Source organism: Ixodes scapularis, unplaced genomic scaffold (assembly GCF_016920785.2).
Source record: "Ixodes scapularis isolate PalLabHiFi unplaced genomic scaffold, ASM1692078v2 PGA_scaffold2__306_contigs__length_199485367, whole genome shotgun sequence".
Taxonomy (NCBI): domain Eukaryota; kingdom Metazoa; phylum Arthropoda; class Arachnida; order Ixodida; family Ixodidae; genus Ixodes; species Ixodes scapularis.
This window is the reverse complement of record NW_024609857.1, coordinates 160,068,083-160,089,373: the sequence shown is the minus strand read 5'-3', so window position 1 is coordinate 160,089,373 and position 21,291 is coordinate 160,068,083. Positions and strand designations below refer to the sequence as shown.

Here is a 21,291-nt window from a genome sequence, read left to right as displayed (position 1 = left end):
AAGACGAGGACCAGACAAAGAAGTGACACGGACGTAGCGCTACGTCCATGTCACTTCTTTGTCTGGTCCTCGTCTTTCCGCGCCGTTTTTAATTCGGAAGTAATTTCGACCCCCTGGGGATCTTTCAAAGTGCAACTGAAATCTCGGTTAGACGGCGCCTTCTCCTCGCAATAAGCTTTGTCAGATTGCGGGCACCTCGGCTGGGGCCCCCACCCGCCACCTGGTGATTCGTAGGCTGAACTATCCCAGGACCCTGCCCACAAGTAAAGCCACAACAACACTGCTTGTACACACACATCTTTATTGATCTGTTGGTTGGTTGGTAAAACATTGCTCTCGTCATTATTTTTGTTCAATGTCGCGGCACTATGGTACAACATAAATACTTTTTCTCCAACACGGGACTGGAGCAATCGACGCACTTTCATTAAATAGGCCCCGTGAAGAGTATTTGGGATTCTAGCAGGCATCTAAGTGTACACACCTCTAAAAGCGATTGCGAGCGAACGGTATTGCCGGGAAGCATGGGAAACCTAGAGACGTGTGGTTTCTTGGACTTCCTTTATGATATTGTTCACGACGTCACGCGTGCTTGCCTGGCCTCCCAGATCTGGTGTGTGGATCTGCGAAGGATGAAATGCACTTGATTTTAAGCGGAGCAATGCTTAACATATGCCTCTTAAAATTGGTCGAGTATTACACCGCACACTTGAGGATTAATGTTTAGGATGAAAGAGGATTTGGTTACCTTGTCCACATTGAGTGTCTTGTCGATAGCATTCCTGATGACGGTCGCATCCTTTTTTAACCTGGAAGTGCATTTGCCATGTTTATGTATTTGAGGGTCTTTGGACATTATTCTCTCCCTCCACATTCTTATCTCCGTCGACGTTATTGCTATAAAGCAGTGCAAAAGCCTACAGAGTTAACAATAATGCTGTGCTACAGTCGAACTTGGATATATTGAATTCAAAGGGGATCGCTTAAGCTTCGCCTTTAAGAGTAAAGAGTGTAATGCGATAGCGAAACATATAAACAAATAAACTTCCGATCATACCCAAGCCATGCGATGTGCCTTGCGTGGCCTATAAATAGCGTGGGTTTGAATCACACCTAAATTTTTTCAAATGTTTCTTTGAATTAATTTATAGAGTGAAATCATTTGAGACATGCCGCAATCTTTAATTCACATTACATATCACGTTTTTTAATTGCTTTCATTCCATGCGTGACGTCACGTTTCACGTTAGCATTGTGGGTTGTTTGAAATTCCCGCGCGAGGTCATGTGGCTGCAACGTCGTGACCCTATCGACCAATCAGGATTTTTGCGGCACGCCACTGATGCCAGCTTTTCTGCCATGCCACCGATTTTCTGCAACACAAGCTCCTCAACGCAACTGCGTTAAAATGCTAGTGTTTAAACTGGCAAAACACTTTAGAGACAACTGACAAAATTTGTTTGAAATGCCCTCAGAGCTTCCTTGAGCAAAGTTCCTCAATGGAACCTAGGGGCTGCCTTAGAAGAATTCCCAAGTACTACCGGGAAACCCATATTAAGAGTAGGCATGAATCGCTCTAAAAATCATACTTTGAACAATGCAGCTTATTGATAGGGTTCGTTAAGGGTATTATTTTTTTGGGAGGGGGTTGATATTTCGCAGTTTATAGTTTTTCCGTAGTAGATTCGGTGGTTTTCAATGTCAATTTCCAATGTCGCATAAAAAAAATAGTGCATTTATTGCGGCCAATGTAGAAAAAAAGCGGGACAAAGAAACGGGAATCCTGGACCTCCGAGGAACGTATGTGCGACCTGAACGCTCGGAAAATGTCCCGGTACCCGAGAAAGAAGGAAACGAGATGGGATTGTGGTTCAACAAGAAAGCAGCAGCCTGGTGGACAGTTCAGTGTGAGCTGTATTCCGAGTCAAACAAAGCTGCAGCAAAAGTTTCCTTTCCACGAAGGTTGGGTCTTTTTTTATTCAAGGACAGCTCCAATTTGGGGTTTTTGAGTTTTCTTTGATTTTGATCAAACCAGTAGGAAGGTTACTTTTAGGTGTTTATCGTTATGGCAGCGTGTTTCTCGAGATATGAACCAGATAGTTCCTGCAAAAACTATGCATCACGCAGAGAAAAAGGTAATGACATACTGGTTTCTGCCAAAAGGCCAATTTGGAACAATTATGTTTATTATAGTTTGTTTATCAATTACCTTTGAGTAATTAGCTTTGAAATTAATTAGTTTAAAGTTATGGCTTCAATTAGCTTGCTGGGCATCATCAAAAAGTTCTAAATCCACTCACTTGAGAATGATATAAAGCATGTACAGTGTTTTTATGGCAATGCAAAATAAGGTGCAATTTGGATGCATTTGTATATTTAGGTTTTCTATAGCAGTATATGCTTGTTCCAGCAAAGCTGCATTCTACCTCCCCCCGTGGTCGTAACACGTGGGGAGGTAGAATTGCTGCGCTAATGCAAAGATGCTCTTCGGTAGGAAACAAAAACCTAAAAATGCGTCCAAACTGAGCGTTTTTCCGGAACGCTGTGCAATGCCATGCATTCTTTGTACCTAGGGTTTTGCGGGGCTTATATTTCATGAAATTCTAGGGCGTTTATCAGAGCTTAATATTTTGGCCCATATTCGCATTCGTCCGAAATTCAAAGTTTAATTTCGCTGTATTCCCAATTTGTACAAAATCTAAAATAAAAATAAATAATATCTAAACACAAACAATCATATCCTAAATTCACTTGTATTAACTTATATTTCTTCAGCTGGATTTGGCAGTGGCACCCCCGCCATTAGAAATATGAACCGCATGTTCCACGACGAAACTCGCAAACAAACATTGCTCGAATAAACATCAACACTTCAAAACCCCTAGACACCTGGACATAGTCGTTGGGAAGCACCGAAGCTTCACCTGCCCTGCCTCCATTCTATGAAATTTATGGGTTCATATTTTTACATTATAAAAATACGACCCCTTCTCTTCCCAGAAACACAAATGGCCAAACTGGAAACCAGAATAATGGATTTGCTGTGACCCAGAAGTGCAATGACCCATTGTCTCGAATGAATCTTGACGATATACGGTAAACCCCCTATGATAAATAGTTTGAGATTTGAAAGGAAACTGAAGTGGCCTCTCCTTGGGATCACTGACCCTGAGCAAAAACCAAACTTGCCACCTTTTCTTCTTACTACACAACCATTCTTTAATGCGAAAGCATTAACTGTCTCATGGAGCGAGCCGACGACAAGTTTGAAGCGCGAAAACGGCACCTTAAATCCTTTCTCTAAGTGGAGCCTGCTCCCAGCTATGAAACCACGCGAAAAGCCTAGACATGGCACCTAGCTTTCCTGATCCCAAAGGAGCGAAGTAAAGCTGATGTTTTTTCGGCTTCTGTCCCATTGGCTGGCGCGCGCCACAAGGCTCCCATTGGCCGCTGCGCGTCCGTTTCAACGATCGCTCACCCAATGGCGCTGCATGTCTGCGAGGCAGCGGCTTCACCGCTCCATGCCCAAGGTCAGTGCGTCGTACACCGCAGACGAAAGAAGGGAGCGAAGAGCGGCGTGCGTGCTTTCGCATTCACAACTCATAGGAAGTGCTAGGTGTACCTCGAGCCTTTTTCTGTACAATGCATACTTTTTGCAAGACTGATTCGGCTGGCGTTTCGAGAAACTCCCTGTATACTGAAAAGACTGTGCTCACTTGCAAAGATGGCAATCTTTGCAAGTAGGGTTTTGTGTTTTGTAAAGATGGCAACCTAAAAAGAATGGCATCGACTAGCCTGTACAACTGAGCACTCTCTTTATGGTAGTGATAGGGCATTTTACAACGGATGACGACAGGGAAAACTCACCCCAGGTGGTCCAGAAGGTCAACGCCGGCATTCATCATAGCCAAGGGGTTGGCAATATTCTTCCCGGCAATTGACTTTCCGGTGTTTCGTGTGCCCTAGGAAAAGGAATGCGTCGTAAGGTTTTTACTCCTGTTCTACGCCTCGGCTCATTTTTGCTCACACAACTGGCAAAATATTTCCTAGCTTCGGAAAAGCTAGGAAATAGTACAACACATTACCAGGTAGCAAACCATTTGTTTGTGCTTTATGAATAGCTTGAGCATGTCCTCAAGTGGCAGAAATACCCCAATATTTTTATAAATTTCAGAAGTGTAAAGGGCTACACTATAACACAAGTTGTGAGCAAAGCAGGTGCCCAACCCCCAACTTTTGTCACCAGCTGACTTTCACTTCAAGGCAGCTAAATAGTACCTAACTACTATATCAAGCCCTTCGATCACACCTTAGATACCTATCCCATACTCAACCGCCAAAACATCTGCTTTGAAAGCTATTAACTGCTAAGAAGTCTCTGGGTGGCCACAATCGTCAGCAAAGTGGGCTCACCGTCTCAAACACAGCATACTCGTGGCCATAATTCCTGCCAGATGTGATGCCAGGCCCACCAACAAGACCACAGGCGATGTTGGTCAGGATGTTTCCGTACAAGTTGGGTAGAAGCAGCACGTCAAACTGGGCTGGATAAGACACCAACTGCAGGCAAGGGAAAGTCACTTCTTAAAGTTGGAAGTATCTTGGAGGGGGTCTCATAACCCCTTCACTGTATTAATTTCGACGGGGGTCTCATAGCTCCGGCATTAGTGAAACTATGATCATAAGGACTGAATCTTGCAATAAGACATGATTGGTTTTTCAGTAAGTTTGTCATTTTCTCCTCACAAGCGCATGTTTTTGATGTGCTTGATCAGTTTAATTTTTCCTTTTATTTAATTTTGCATGGAATTTAAAATTCATATTTGTGCACTGTGCACATGCACTCCCGCCGTGCTCAGTAGCTGTATAACCCTGGTTCTGATAGTTTTTTTTTTCACAGGGAGTTCAGATTTTATGTGTAATGCAATTGTGACATACGTGTCAAGCTTTCTGCTTTGCACTAGCACATGCGTTGAGCTTCACCACCTTCCACTGGTGTGCTAGGAGCAGTGGCTTACACGGTGAAGCATCTGGGTTAGGTCAATGGGCTCAGAAGGTTTTCTCACTTATAGGTTGACATCCTTTGGTTATGATTACAGGTCTACCCAAAATTTTATATGACAATGCCAAAAAATACTTTTTGTTTTTTTTGACAGTAGTATTAATTTATTAAATATGGTAGTTCTTCAGAACCACTAGTCCATGCGAAATAAACTGCAGTGTGAGAGTTCATTCCTGTCCCATCAGTAGGCACCGAAAAGCGTCATCGGTTCACACACATTCCCAAATCATAACTTTAAATGTGTTTGTGTTTATTGCCCTGGTGCATTCAGCCATCTTTGGTTAGGTTTGGACTGGACCGCGACTGGTTTTGTGAGACAGCGGCGCAGCTCCCTCTTTCACTCCGTTCATTTGCTTGTTACGTCCACTTTCCCTCTAACGTAAGACGGAGTGTTGTCTCGCACGCTTCCATAAAACAAACAAACAAATTTGGTGTTCCTGTTTATGCAGCGTAAGGTCGGTCTGCCTTTGAGGTGCGGCGACACCAGTTTACGCTATTAGATGAGAAATTTAGTCGATGCAGTAGGACTGCTAGCCTTAGGTTTTTAATGTGTATCACAGACGACCACACGCCGGTAATCTGATGGTGTGGGGAGATCATGTCCGTAATTGGGCTGTTTCATTGTGATTTTCAAATTTCAATGGGCAGAATCTGAACAAAAACAGTTCAAAATAAGGACTTAACGCAGGTGGCTGATTTTCTTTAGTGCCTCATATTTTTACAAAACTTACACAAAAAGCGTGTTTCTTTTACCATCCGGCGGCCGGTTTCTTTCCCCTGGAACGTGGGGCTAAAGATGCAAACTGCCAAATGTTCTACTGTTCACCAAAGCCAATTATATATACTTTTTCCTAACCTAAACAGGCACAGAACCTCACAAGCACCCAAGGTTAGTCGCAGTCGAGATTCTGATGAAAAAACCATTTGGTCATGACTCGTAGCACTAAAACTTTAGTCATCTTTCAGGTAGCATTGATGAAGGTCCCTCGGTTTCACAAAGAATCTATTTTTATAACGGGATATCCAAAAAATGCAACCTCTTCTAAAACATTTTAGAAACATTTGTGAGAATGCATTGGCCTATTTCAAAAGCGTCAAGTCAACTTTAATTATATTATATATATATATATATATCTTATGTGATATTAATTTCAGTTAAATTAATACTATAACCAGTTCAACAGGATACAGCTCATGGTTTCATGTCTGAGCTGTGTCCATACTCTAATTTATTCTCACCTGCATGCTGCAGTTGTCGATGATCATGTTGTCGAATTCAATCTCTGGGTAGTCAACCGAAATTTCTTTGCAGCACTTGAGAAACAGCCCGTCGGAGAGCTTCCTGTAACAAGACCAGTCATGGGTGACAAGAGTGGCATTATAAACTTCAATCGCAGCATCGAGCCGTCGTTAAGGATTTATAGAAGGTATTATACAAAAGTAGCTGTAAACAATACACTCTGCGAAAGTTGCGTTACTGTAAATTTTGTTCAAATAATTCTCCGTAAAACTAGGGATAACAAGACTGATGAAACTTGGGAGCCCTAACCAAAAAATTATTTTGTAGTGCCCCTTGACGAGGGGAGACAGGAACAGTGTATTTTCTAGCACTATGATGTCTATGACTATGCATTTCTCACACATTCCTTATGCAGTTATGCTTCTGACTCTGCTTCTGTGCTATTCTGCATTCACTGCCCCAGCTTGTGCAGGGTTAGAGAGGCATCTGTCAGAATTATGCAGCACTTCTGTACCAAAGGGCTCCACTACTCAGTCAGCAAATAGTACAAACAAGTGTATGAATCGATGCAAAAGCTGATAACAACAGAGCTTCTGGACTTTCACATCATATACATTTTCCTTTTTGAAGTGGAAACTATAGGCTACCCAAATCTAATGTTCTCAAATTTTGTATCAATTTATTAGGTTTGTAAAATGATCCTTCTCCAACTGACTGTCCTCCTGGGATAAAAATCCCATTGTTGTGGTCAATAGTTCTTCTTCCGCACCTTTAACGGACAAGTGTTTCAGTGAAAAAAGTCAATCTTCTTTTCTGCTCTGGATTGCTCATATCTGCTCCCTACTCTAAAGTTCTATTTTTATGTAATCAGCGTGGGCATCAAGGTAGCCACAGTTGGGCTCCTTTTGTATTAAATATAAGGTAACACACTGTTACATAAATGACCATTTAGGACACAGATAAGCTGTGCTCAGACAATTCTTTGATGAGTACACAAATAGCACATGCTGCATGTTTCTGAAAGCAAGAACTAAATGTTTGCACAGAAAATTACCACCTCACTCAAAGGGAGTGATACTTTGTACAATGCAAGCTTACAAGAGGAGTATGTCCTTTGGTTTTGCCAACATATCTCCCTGCCTAAACACCGAGAGAAGCACACATAAACCCAGTCCTGGGGCCTCAAGCAATTAAAAAAAGCTCACAATATAAAATATAGGTAACTAAGTAGTGTGGTGCGGATATTCGAAAAGTAGTTTTTAGTAATACGCTATTCGGTATTCGCTTCGAGTTGAGCTGCGATATTGGTACCTTTCGAAGTGTTGATTGCAGCGGGTTAGCCCCGTTGAGTGCGCTTCTCACCGACCACCAGTGCACTGCGGGGAAGCAATACCCGCAAAGCTCGCCGGCTTTGCAAGTGTTGCTTCCCTGCAGTGCGGAAGTGCACGGGGAGAAGTGCACTCAATGGGGCTAACCCACTAAGATTATGCAAGAGTATATTAGGGGCGAAGCTCCTTAGGGTCTAGCCTTGTCCGTCCAGCGTCCGTGCTGACATCGATCTTGCTGGTGCTCGTGCTTGTGAGCTCACGTGCTTGTGTAGGGAAAAAAAAATCATGAGAAAAAAAAATTGTTTGCGCAGTCGACAGGATTCAAACCTGTGCAGGGAGACCCGAATGGACTTCTAGTCCATCGCCTTAACCACTCGGCCATGACAGCGGGACGAGTAGGGGGCTCTGAGATGTGGTAGTATGGATGATGTCATGGATGAAACGTTACATGTAGCCGCTCAACATCTATACAGGAGAAAGCGCTGCGGTCAAATGCGTATATAATCGCGTTAAACTTTGCATGCATTGGCTCAACGTTTATAGACGAGGGGGCGCTGCGGTCAAATGCTCAAATGCGTATATAACCACGTTCCATACCACACATTCTTTTTCTGACTGGATGAAAACGAACGTAAGGCTCGGCATGCTGCGGCTCAGCGTCTACGCAGACAAGCACCACCAGAGCTTCGCCCCAATCAACATCATTCACCACGTGGAGATGCGGTCAATTTTTTCTTCCATGGTAACCCTGGAGCCGGGGAAAAGAAGGGACGTTTTGTGTCTGTCCTACGTCCCTTCTTTTCCCCGGCTTCAGGGTTACCACACCAGTATTAAACCAGCTCGCCTGCACCCTTGCTTTAGTATATTCTAAGGCAGTGATGTCTCCACAGCCTGCGTTCATCATCCATGCTTATCTTGTTTATATTTCGTCAAATTTGAAATAGAAGAAACAATATTTGCACATACCAACCAGATTTATAAACCCTACATTAGGATAACTGCAACAAATCTGTTATTTACATGCCACAGTTCATATAGTAGTTATATTAGTTAAACAGCTTAGAAGTGGACAACCTTCACGAGTTCAGATGAATTTTCATTTAAGCATGGCGCACGGTAGTGAAAGACTTTGAGCAACTATTTGATATTTTATTTTCAACCAAAACCACTATTCGCTTCAAACTCAAAATTTACTATTTGCAAATGACTATAACTAAGCGTAAATATATGCATATGATTGAGGCATCTGGCTCTGTAGTTAGTTTGTTCAAACAATAAAGCTGCTATAGTTGGTCAAACTAACAACAGATAGAGCCACTAAATATATTGGCACCCCATTCCTCGATTTTCTTGTGGGTGGCACCATTTTGATGCTTAGTAGAGAGGGTGCAATTGGCAATCGTTCGACAATGGAACTTCCCGAGCTCTAGACAGGGTGTCAGGAAGCTCAGACGGTATAACTTTGCTATGTCGCGGACCCTCTCAACGTTTCTGGAGTATGGATAAGCGTTTCCTGCAATTTCAGACAAAGTTTTGGATGAGCGGCAACAATGATTTCAGGCACCAAGATGGCTGAAGGCACCAAGACGACTCGGAAGCGTAGCTTATCTATGTGGCTCTAACAACAGGCACAGTCAGCTGGAGTGGCATGAAGAGGGACTAACATGATGTTGGCCTTGTGCACAGCTGTGATCTTCTTCCGCCCATTCTGCCTGGCGAACTCAAAGGCGTAGCGAGCAATTTCCTCAGACTTCTTGCGTGTAATCAGCTTCAGACTCTCCACGACGCCAGGAACGCTCTGGAGGCAAGGAGGGGAGCAACAGCAGGAGTTAAGAAACATGTGTTACATGGCATGTGACAGAAAAGATGTGATGGCGCAGCATGGGTTGAGAGAAAGATCCAAAGGTGGCAAACCAGTCCAGCTTAAAACGGGAACTTTTACTCCTAAAGTTCTATCTCAATGTGCCACCCAAAGATACTTATGTGGAAATTATATTTCAAATTCAGCGACCAAGTGCCGAATGTGCGTGGAGCAAAAACTTGCACTGCAGAATTCTATGACACAAGTTCAATCCTCACTTTCAATCCCCACTTATGCAGGTTTTGATGTGGATGAGTAGTGTACCGGTGTACATTCGTGTAATCGCCACTACACAATGCACTTGAAGGACTCTGGCTCAAAAGGCATACTGCACTGGCCCAATTGCCCATCCAGGGTGAAAATATGAACCAATTCAAGACAGAATGACTTCCTGCCATGCAAACATCCATATCCACATTTGATGGTACAATCAACCCGGCCTCCAATATGTCCAATTAATTTGACAAAAAAACCACGGTTGCCCAAACTAGGGGGACGTTGCAAACTTTTGTCGAACCTGAGGCTCGTCTGATTCGGCGAGCCTTTGAACTTCTGTCAATATTCAATGAAGTTTGACTTCTCAAACGGTGTTGCGCAACTTCTATGCAACAATTTTAAATTTAAAAAGAAAATTGTTTACATAACAGCTTTTTTTATATTTTACTTAATAATTACCAGTGATTACGCACTATAAGTAGCAAGAATGTTAACTTATAATGATTTAGCAGTTATTTGGCTGCACCCCTTCTCTGCCAGGCGGTGCCAGTTCATTTTCCATGTATGCACATGATAGTCAAACTCCTGTCAAACCTCCAGTCGAAGTTTGGGCTAAAAGTTTGAGACGATCAAAGCTGATCAAACTCCTTGGCAGGTTCCTTAGTCTCAACTGAGTTATACAAAAAGATGGTGCCAGTAGATTGAATGCATTTTCTACAACATTAGCTTGAACTGGAGAATCAAGCTTTCTGATTGACTGATGTTGGCTATCATGAAGCTAGGTGAAACGAAAAACTTTTGTACAATGTCTACATGGAAGCTCCAAACAGCTTGTCTATTACGACCAGTCTAAAGTTGATAGATAAGTTGGTTTTCGCTAGGGGTTTGTAGGCCAAGCTGCCTGTAATTCAGTCTGCTAAAGGACAATGCCAGCCCATTTGCCGTCTGGCTAGCAGGCTCTACCAGCTTTCCCTGCCCCGCAACGACTGCGTGGGGCCGCCATTTTGAAGCCGTTGATTGCAGCATCAAGACATGGTTCTAAAACTAGGCTCGGGAGTTTTTACTAGACTCTGCAATATGAAAGCGCGCTCTGTGGTGCTACAGTGCCTGGAATGCGCCTTTCACTGGTGTGTTTAGCATCCTATATATGCCACCCACACATCGAAGGCAGTCCCAAAGTGGCGAGATATCACGCCGCAGGAACCGGCATTTCATGCTGTCGATCTTCACAATCCCAGCAGTCGGCCGTAGAAGTTTTGACAACAAATACAAACAAATGCTAGCGTTTGCATCGTGTCGTGGCTGCAGAAGTATCCACGGACTGTTGAGCGGAAGAGGGACCTACAGCGGAACAGGTGCCTGCTGCATCCAAGTCCATTGCCGCGCCTCCACTGGGATCGCGGCAAGCAACGGCGTGACGAGTCATCCGGCGAAAATTGGGGGACCACAAACGAGGACGTGGCAGATGCACCGGTCGGGGACGTGTCCCAGACGTCGTGCCATTCGTAGTGCACGTCGGCCTACCTCGTGTTCGGCGCAGCTGTACTCTCCTTCGGTGTTCTGCCGGATGAGGACGATGTCGATGCCCTGGTGCCTGGTGTGAACTCCCGGAAAGCTCTTGCAGTGGATCACGTTGACAAACAGCCCCAGCCGCAGTCGCAGCTCCACGTTGCGCGACTTGGCATTTGGAGAGTTGTGCCGCGTCTCTATGTTGCCTTTGGGGATGGGAAAAAGACGGGCCAAAGTTCGTCTGCTCAAACTGCAATCGCTGCTTCCAGGCAAGCCTGTATGAACTTCGACAGGCCACTTTTCAACACATTTCTAATGCGTTGTACCACACCATTGTCACTCTGAGAAAGGCTGACCCTTTTTTTAGAAATAAAAAGCTTGTGCATTTATTTTCCGAGAATGCTTATGAAGGCCAATCATTGAAAAAAATGTGAGTAAAAATTGCAAAATTGTAGTCAACAGGCAACTACGTAACCTTTCAAATTCGTGTAAAGTGCAAAGAGGCTGCTTGTGACCTTGCTTTTTATTGTTACGTACATCCATATATTCTTGCTGTTCAGTAACCCTCAATTTCCAGCGTTTTATGCGGATGACATCCAGGCAATGTGACCCCTAGAATATTGATAAAATGGAAACTTGGGCGAGTTGGTGATTCATATCTTAAGGTAACAGTGCAAGATCAATCACACAACACAACGCACAGAAGGACAAACACACGCGCTGACTTACAACTCTTTGTATTCTGCTACTTCTTTGTTCTCTTCATCCTTAACACTGTCTCAAAAAGAGCTCGAATTCTTATCCTGGTAATTGCGGTGGGGAGTGAGAAGCATATTTAGAAGTGTTTCCTGTATTCGTGTTATTGTTGCTGGTCATGGAGAGTCAACCCAATGAAGAGAACAAAGAAGTTGCAGAATACAAAGAGTTGTAAGACAGCATGTGTGTTTGTACTTCTGTATGTCGTGTTGTGTGATTGATCTTGCACTGTTAGCTTAACCTAGAATGTCCTTGAGGCATAATAAACTCAATGAATGATGGTCACTTTTTTATGAACTAGAGCAGTGGTTCTCAAATGGGGTTCCGCAGATAGGGCGACCACCTTCCTGCCAGCGAAATGCAGAACATGCTGAGTGGGGGGGATGGTGTAAGAGAAAACAGTACTATCACAGCGACTCTAGAAAGACGACTATTAGAGGAAATTTATTAACTTGTATACCGCAAATTGTGGCTCTGCAAACACATTTATTATCATGTGCTGTCCGAGAGTTTATTATGTAGGGTGTCTGAATTCATCAGGCTCGATCTAAAATTGACCGTAAAAATCGATGCCTGCACGAAGCAATCTAAACTTTTCGTCAAATGTGTATTTAACAGATCTGTTTTTTCTTGTAAAACAGATGTTTTTTTTTTTTATGTCAAATATGTTATTAAATGTGTCTAAGTTGAAAACATCAAAAATTGGCTGTAGCAGAACTCCACACCTCAAAAGGAAAGAAACAATAAATCTTTTTCGGCTTATTGTTTCCTGAACACGCTCTCACACAAATTTAGATCATTATGTTTTTTGGGGTTTTTTTTCGACCATTACCAGTTGCAGACTTTTTGCCTTGTGTGGCCATCTTCACAAAAAAAAAAAATCTTTCCACAGCAATCCCTCACACTGAACGGACTGATTTGAAAATAATTGCAATAATTTATTTGTCAACGTTTGGCGAGAGATTTTCCCTCACAATATTTTGCGACCTGGGGGAGATTGAGGCACAACGGTGCATGCGCATCAGTTCTCCTGCAAGAACGACGGTCACTTGCCGCAATGCTTCGATAGAAAATAGCGTACAGTCGCAATTCGCACGAATACCAGCGACCTCTGAACTACCTTGTGCCCAGTGGCACAGCCAGGGGGAGCTGATGGGGCTCCAGCATGCCCCCCCCCCCCTTGAAATCCAGCCAACTCCTAAATATATATACACATGCATTTTGATCCCCCCACCCGCTCAAATCATGGACGTCCCAAACACCTCTGCACCCCCTCTCCCCCCAACCGAAAAAAACTGTGCCACATTGTTAGGCAGCGCCACGAGTTGAGTAGTGAATTTTGCGAGTGTGTGAAATGTGTGACATTTTGAAGATTTTGATATTTCTTGCGGGACGCGGGACACGAGCCCTTAATATGGAAGAGTCCTGTAAGTCAGGGGACGGGTGGTCACCTTATCTGTGGGCCCCTTGGGGTCCCAAAGGCAGTCTTAGGGTCCCCGAAACCCTTGACCATCAGTCAAGTTGAGCAATAAAATTTTTGTTTCTGATTGGCGCTGGTTGTCCCACAAAGCTAAATAGACCAAACCATATGCTCTGAATGAGTAAGGTTGATTATTCTCTGTCCCAGAGCTTCAAAGTTGATTTACGAGCACTTAGTTCTCTTCATTTACCCTTTTGTCGCTGTAAAGATCCAATGCACCCCTCCAACACCCCATCCTTCTGCCAACACAGAAAGGGTCCCCAAAACATCAGCGGTTGAGAACCACTGGACCAGACAAAAAGGGCACCGTGCAAAAGCAGCACCTTTGAGGGCCACGCCATTCCTCTTGATCGCAATGATGGCCTCATCGACGTTGTCCAAGTCATCATGGTCGGTATCCAGGTGAACTTCCTCAAAGTCCACAGGCACGCCCGCATACCTGTAAGACAAGAGATTGCACGAACGTCATTTGTCCGAGAGCGGGAGAAGAAAACAAAACACGAGAAAACCTTTACTGCACCTGAAGACCTCACGGACGTGCTTCATGAGCTCGGGGCCAATCCCGTCCCCAGGTAAAACGGTGACCATGAAGCGGCCCCCATACTTGGCCTTCGCCGTGAGGTGCGCCGGTAGTGCTTCGCCTGAAAAGTGCTGCAGCATGCGTGCAACTGTCAGCGGAGCAGTCTTCCGCACGACTCTGTCAAAGTTTCAGTCACTTTGCGGAGATACGTTTAGAATTGGGTCCATCATGGTCTAAAGAAGACCCGGTAACAAGAAATACAAATGTGCCGCCACGGTATACCACATTGCGGGTAAATATTCCAACGAGTCGCAATGGGCAGAAAATTTTAGGTGCGTTATTAATCGTCAAGGCAAGTAATGAAACAATGTCAGCGATTCTTCCCTCAATGCCCGTTGAAAGTAGACCTCCGAATCAACTAAAAGTCGACTGATGCAATTTTTGTTTCAGAGTTTTCCGACTAACCGCCCTTGTTCAAATAGGGCTTGTGTCGAGTTGGAGGGTCCGTGATCATTTCAGCTCAAACGCATCGACTGAATTTGTTGGAAGGTCTTCCTTCTGCAACTGTAGTCACTGATGGCCTAAAATGCGCGGGGCGTGGCGAGTCCTGGGCATATTATGAATGCAACCAATGAGATTTCAGCATTAGCAGACAAACATAGCACAAGTGTGAACATAATGAACCATGCCCTGCATTTCACTATAATCATATGCAGACATATATTAGCAAATTAATGGTGAACCACATCATCCTTTGAACTGGCTCTGCATCAATGTTTCATTTTCCTTCATTTATATGTATCTCAAGGGAGCGCTTCACTCAAGGATATTTACATGAAATCACTGTAAAACATATTCTCCTTTATTGTGTGCGATCGAGAAGCAGAAACAACAGCCAGCTATTCATGAGATTGCACAAATTCATCTCCCATATTTAATATAACAAGCACAGATGCAGGTTTTAATCCCAGTGTTAGTGAAAGGGTAGAGAGAGTGTGAGTAAGACAGAGCAAAGATTAAGTTATCTAATGTGGGAAAAGGCAGACAAACTGGCAGCGATCTTGGTGACTTCAGCAACAAAAGTAACAATTAGACACACAAAATCTCTCAAAATATTATCACTATGTGACCCAACCAACAAGCATCACTCTAAACGTTCAGTCACTATAAGCGTCACACTCAACTCAAAGTACTCGTGAGTCCCATGTGGGAGGACTCACGACTCCCTCGGGGTTTTGGAAAACGTTAATCCTGCCTGGAAGCTCGAAGAGGGAAAGACATCGCGAAGATGGAGGGGAAAGTTCATCGACTGCCCTAGTAAAATGGGCAATCTCGAAACGAATCGAGATAATTTTTGGGCATAGAAGTAACAGTTATCCTGCCGGGAAAAGTCTGCTTTTTCTGCACACCATTGTTTTTAACTCTTCCAATGCAAACTCCCCTGACTCCCCCTCATCATTGTCGGAACAGCATCCGAGATAACTGGACGCGGCAATCGGCATCACTTGGACGAGCACTCACGCGGACAATTTCTCCAACCGCAAGTCTTTGAAACGACCTAAATGTTCAGTCATATTTATAGTTTAACAAGTTGTGGAGCCGGCAGCTGAATTCAAAAGAAAACAGAGGGCTGACCTACGGTCGCCCTTTGCGAGCTAAACCGGAGGCGGAATGCGCAGCAGCTCGCCGTGGTTCCTCACCTTTCGAGGCGGGAGCGTGGCCGCTGTGGCCGATGGCAACAAGATTCGGGGCGTTTGTTGCGTGAGGGTCCTCAGCAAGCGCACCGAATTCGCCATACCTTTATGTCCCCCGTGTCCCCGTCCAGTCAGTCAACACCAGTCAGGACTCAGTCACTCCGTTCAGTCGAGACCCGAGATACGGACATACGGAGAGGAGGGTCGGGCACCGTTTTAGCGAGTTTAGCATCATCTAGTGGCGGCTTCTGATATTTAATTTGTGCGCGAAAACGAAACCGAAACTGAAGGCCCACTCTCTACGGCTGTGTTCTAAATCTTACTCAAATGGATCCAAATTACTCTGGCGGGTCGTGTCACGTGACAACAAAGATTGAAAAACGCTGGACGAGGGTAGGTTTTGGAACGCCCAGGTACAAAACCCTTTAAGATCGAGTAAATTTTGGAACACGGCCTACATGTAGGCGGAGTTCAAGTTTGTCTGCTTCTTGCACAGGTGTTGCGATAATAATAATAATAATAATTTTTATTTGCTCAGGAAAGCCGCGGCACCGCAGGAAGTCAACAGCCCGTACCATAGACACCCATGGTGCCGATGATGTCAGAACGCCGATTCACTGGACGCCATATTCGAGGGCGATGTTTGGAGCGCATGCTCAGAACGTGCTCACATTATGCTGCTAAGACTGGCAATCTTGATGGTGCGGAATGCATGTGGCGAAAGAACTGCGGAAACTCGCCGTCAGCACGCGCTCAACAGTCGCGCACACAGCTATGGCCGCCAGTAAATACTCCACGCTCTAAGTTTTTTTTTTTTTTTTTGCTGACGAAGAGGAGGGACTTGAGCCTATCCTCCTCGTCGAAGAATGCTTAGCACGTCCTGTTGTCCACTGAACTTTCTCATAACAAGAATTACAGAGAAGATAAAAGCACGTTCGGGAACTTTCAATATTTCACAATGAGGACAAAAAAAGCTAGAGGTACACCTAAGCATTTCTTATGAGTTGCGAATGCGAAAGCATGCAAGCCGCTCGTCCGCCCCCTTTGTCGTCTGCTGTGTACTAGCGCGCGCGCGCTTCGGGATCTCGGAGGCCATGGCGCAGCGGCCAATGGGAGCCCCGTCGACGCGCGCCAGCCAATAGAACCGAAGGCGAAATCGCGGAAACTAGTAGCCGTTTTCGCGCTTCAAACTGATGACGTCATCTCGCTCCATGATACAGTTAAAGGGACACTGACAGGGTATTTATGCTCGCCGAGGTTTTTAGTTGTACGTGACATATAAGAGCCCAACTACCCAAAACAGAATTTGCGGCTCGAAATTCGGTTTCTTTCCGTCTGAAAACCGCCGATCGAGAACTGAGGCCCGATTCTCAAAGTGAACTTACGACGAAAAAAGTGCGTACGACAAATTTGAGAGAAAATCCGTATTCTCGAAACGAAATTGTCGTAACTTTTGCACAGGTTACGACAGAATCCTACGACAACTCCGAAACTGCTTTTACGATCAAATCAACATGGCCGACAGCGTCGCTCAGTTACTTGGTCGCGACAACCAACGGACATTAATTTTTCTACGTGCTCTTCTCGCGCGTCCCGACTTCAAGCAGCAAGAAAAAAGGAAGAAGTACTTGAAACCGACCACGACGGACATGAACGCTGGATCTACACGCACCCGGGAAAATCAACAAAGGCAACGATCTTATCGACCAAGCGAGCTCGGCAGAATATAGGCCTAGCAGGCACTCCGACCTGTTCCGGCGCAGCATTGCTCCGACGGTCCTTTGCCAAGACCGTCTGCCCACGACCGGCTGGCTTGCTGAATGGAATATGCCCGCGCGACCCTTGTGGACCCTTCCCGTGTGAATAGTTTAATCGCTGAACTTAAAGGGATACTACAACGAAATTTCGGCGCTCATTTTTTGGTCTATATGTGTTCAAAAGAGCAGTATCACATGGAACATACCAATATCTTGTTAAAAAGGTCTCGAAAAGGAATTTTAAAACGAATTAAACGATTAGCAAAGAGCACCTGGTGGATGTCGCTAACGCCTCGTTTGTAATGCTCGTCTAGGAACCTTGACAGCTTGTGACGGAGGTTGTCTCGTCTTCGGCCACGACGAGAGAAGGGGGGAAGGAGGAACTCCCCTCTTCCCGAGAATCCCTTTTGTGTGTCGCAGAAGTCGCTATTGTCCCCCTAGAAGATTATAGAAGATTAACCCGTCACCCAAAATTCGTACAAGAGCAGCCGCTTCGCTGGCTGGAACGACTAGGCCATCCTCTCGACGTCAGCCTCGCCGTAGCTTTGCTCTTCTTGAGACGACCTACGTCACGATTGCGTTGGATGTCACGTGCTCTAAGCTGGGCCTTCTCCGAGCGCTTGCCAGAGTGGGCCGTTTATAACGAAAAATACAGCCACCAGGATCAAAATACAGACGTGCGATTGTCATTTACGGATATTGTGGATCATATTCAACCTATTTTTGAACACGACGGGAATATTTCAAATTTCGTTGAAGTATCCCTTGAACTTAATTTCAGAGGTCAATCTCTTCCCCTTGTCATCTCGATTTCCTTGTTTTCCGACTCAGCGGTGACGAACGCTGTCGTCGAAAAGGGACTCATTGATTCTATCTCCTTGGTTTGTGTGATATAGAGCTCAAATAAACGCCGTACGGATTACCTTCGCAGCACATTATGTGCACTTTGTTATGCCACTTTTATTCTGACACGACGCTACGTGGGGTTTACTACGGTTGATCGAATGCCATTTCATCGAAGCACGTTTTAGAGAATGGGCACGTTTTATCGAAGCGCGGTTTAGAGAAAGCAGAACCTCAGTTTAGAGAAACGCCGCATATCAAAAAGGGGACACTTAAAAAAAAAAAAAAAAAGGCTTTTCTACTTCTTGCGTGTATCACTGGTGCGCGTGTTAACTCATGCCCCCCGCTGCGCTCCCGCCGCTTCGCGGCGGCAGTCTGCGGCGGCTCATTACAAAAATGTTAACTCACCTGATTTACCCGTACACGCCGCTTCGCAACGGCCAAATTCGCTAAAAGGAGGCTCATCTCCATTTACTCTAACCGACACGCTGTTTCCAAACAAGCCCGCGTTTGCCCACACCAGGTGTGGGCACTGCGCGTGCGCACAAACCGAATTCGGGAGGAGTGAAGCATCTGCGTATGCGCAGTGCCGTCGACAGCGCCACCGCAGCTGCGTGACGTCAGGGCCGCGTGTTGGTTCGATAAATCGGGGTCGAAAACGGCGTTCGCTGTCAAGCTAACAGTTCGTGGGAGCTACGCGATGCCGGTCGAACCTTTCTTTGCCGAGTGTCACGTCAGTATCGAGTTGCTATCATGAGAGATCGGTCCCGAAGCGCTTCCAGCACTTCAATCAAACGCCGCGCGTCCGCTCCGAGTGTAAACAGGTATTTGCGTGGCTCTGCATTTCTGAGGCCGCGAAAAACGCCGCGGCGGTTTGTTTCTATCTACGCCGCTGTGCAAACTACTGGCACGGTGCTTTTTCCAACGATGACAGTTGTGTTCACTTCGTAGCGATCGAGTTTGTGGCAGTCAAGTCAACGTTACGAGAACCCTCAGTTGGGAAACTTACCGGTGAAACTTGGGCCACTGGCGTCCACCGAGACCGAGCTAAATGCGACAACAGCGCCACTCTTTATCATTTGTTTTTACTGTGGTCACCTTGAACTTCTAGAAAGCATGTTTTTGCGTAAAAACCAACGAAAAAAAAAATCTTTTTGTAGTAACTTTTATTGGAGTTTAGTACAAAATGAAGGGCGCGTGACGTTTTCTAACATTTTTAGTTTGCAAGGTTTTGCGGCACAATTAATATTGTTTTTATACAACCATGCCTCAGCGGTGATTTCAGGTAGCGTGTCCCGACCTAGGTGAATTTTAACTTCGGTCTTCATTCGCGGCGCGTCCGCTTGGTAGACGGGGGTGGCACTCCTCAAACCTCTTCCACCCCCATCTGTATTGGCGCCAAAATGGTCGATGAAAGCCGAAATAGAAGTCACGTGCAGTTCCTCGAGTGGCCGCTGCGGGAGAAATGGCGGCTTTGCGATCGCCATTTGTTCGGTCCGCGAGCACGGATCGGTGCCACTTTTTGAGAGCAGGCTCTATGGCATTTTCCCAAGTGAGTGGTTCTAGTTAGGGGTGTCGCGAACCGGCCGCGGTTCGAGTTCAACCAGGTTCGACTTTTTCGAACTTTTAGTGGAAAGTTCGTCGAACCTTGTATCGAGGTTCGACTCGTGTGCGCATGCTCGACAGGCTGGCCAGTTGGCTTCGGATTGGATGGTAATGGCTAAGAGATGAATTAAGTGCAGCGCTGATCGGCTATTTCAGTGAATACAGTACTAAAATTTAAGTTATTAACTTCTTCAGTGAATAGAATTAGTTTCTTTCAATTGCAGCTGTTCACAAAATAAAATAACCCTTTGCATAAGAAAAGAAATTCTCCAAACCTAGACATGCTTGAATCAAGATCTGGCCACACTGTCCACAAAGTCGAACCGGTCGAATCTGGTGAAAAGTTCGTAGGTCGAACCACTGATCTCTATGTCTATTTGCTGGATCGCGTTTGACCAGCTCCTCCTATGGACCGGAATGCGGTCACTGGCGGCCATCTTTAGGTAGAGTTATATCATCTCTAGCCATCATAGTAATATGGCGGACAGCGCAATGGCGGCAGGCTGCCATAAACATAGCCGTAGATCTAGTACACTGTACCGTGGGTGACATTTCGTGCTTGATTGAAGTTGTTCGACGAAGCAGATTATTGAAACCCGGCGTGAACGGTAGCCTCATCTTTGAGGACCCGGCAAAAGTTCTACGAAAGCACAGCACCGGGGGAAAGCAGCGCAGCTCGCATCAAAAGCAGACTCCGTACCGTCGTCTGCTTTCGATGCTTCTTTCGATGCGACTTTCGATACGTGCTGTGCTGCTTTTCTCCCGGTGCTGCGATTTCGTGAAACTTTTACCAGGTCCTCAAAAAACGGACTACTGTTTACGCCGGGTTTCAAAAACATGTTTCGTCAAATAATTTTAATCAAGCACGCAATATCACCCACGCTATTTTGACCGCAGCCTGCCAACCCACCTGCCAAAACGCTATCTGCCATGGATGGATGATAGCGGCTGCAGCAGCTTACATTGGCTAGAGGTGATATAACTCTACCTAAAGATGGCCGCCAGTGACCGCATTCGCGGAGCGGGCAAACGCAATCCAGCAATTGTCATAGAGATCAGTGGGTCGAACCCCGAAAGTTCGACCAAAAAATCTGGTTCGACAAAAGTTCGCGACACCCCTAGTTCTAGTTAGGGGTGTCGCGAACTTTTATCGAACCAGATTTTTTGGTCGAACTTTGGGGGTCGACTGGGTCGAACCCAGGGTCGAATCCGACTCGTGTCGAACCCGACAGGGTCGAACCCGACAGGGTCGAACCCGACTCGTGTGCGCATGCGCACACGAGTCGAACCTCAATACAAGGTTCGACGAACTTTCCACTAAAAGGTCGCAAAAGTCGAACCTGGTCGAACTCGAACCGCGGCCGGTTCGCGACACCCCTAGTTCTAGTAACGTTGGTAGCAGTCAACGAAGCGTTTAAAT

At 45.4% G+C, this 21,291-nt stretch overlaps 1 protein-coding gene across 1 annotated transcript; it reads right to left on the bottom strand.

Moving 5' to 3' along the window:
• Window positions 1–284: 284 nt before the first annotated feature.
• Window positions 285–15,906, bottom strand: LOC8039535 (isocitrate dehydrogenase [NAD] subunit gamma, mitochondrial). Its single transcript, XM_040222464.3, has 10 exons — window positions 15,673–15,906; window positions 13,973–14,103; window positions 13,776–13,891; window positions 11,232–11,422; window positions 9,295–9,428; window positions 6,302–6,404; window positions 4,414–4,560; window positions 3,868–3,962; window positions 749–809; window positions 285–623 (listed from the first exon to the last, which is right to left on the bottom strand). Exons 1-10 carry the CDS (start codon window positions 15,766–15,768, stop codon window positions 534–536), a joined length of 1,164 nt encoding a protein of 387 aa, XP_040078398.1. The 5' UTR covers window positions 15,769–15,906; the 3' UTR covers window positions 285–533.
• Window positions 15,907–21,291: the final 5,385 nt, after the last annotated feature.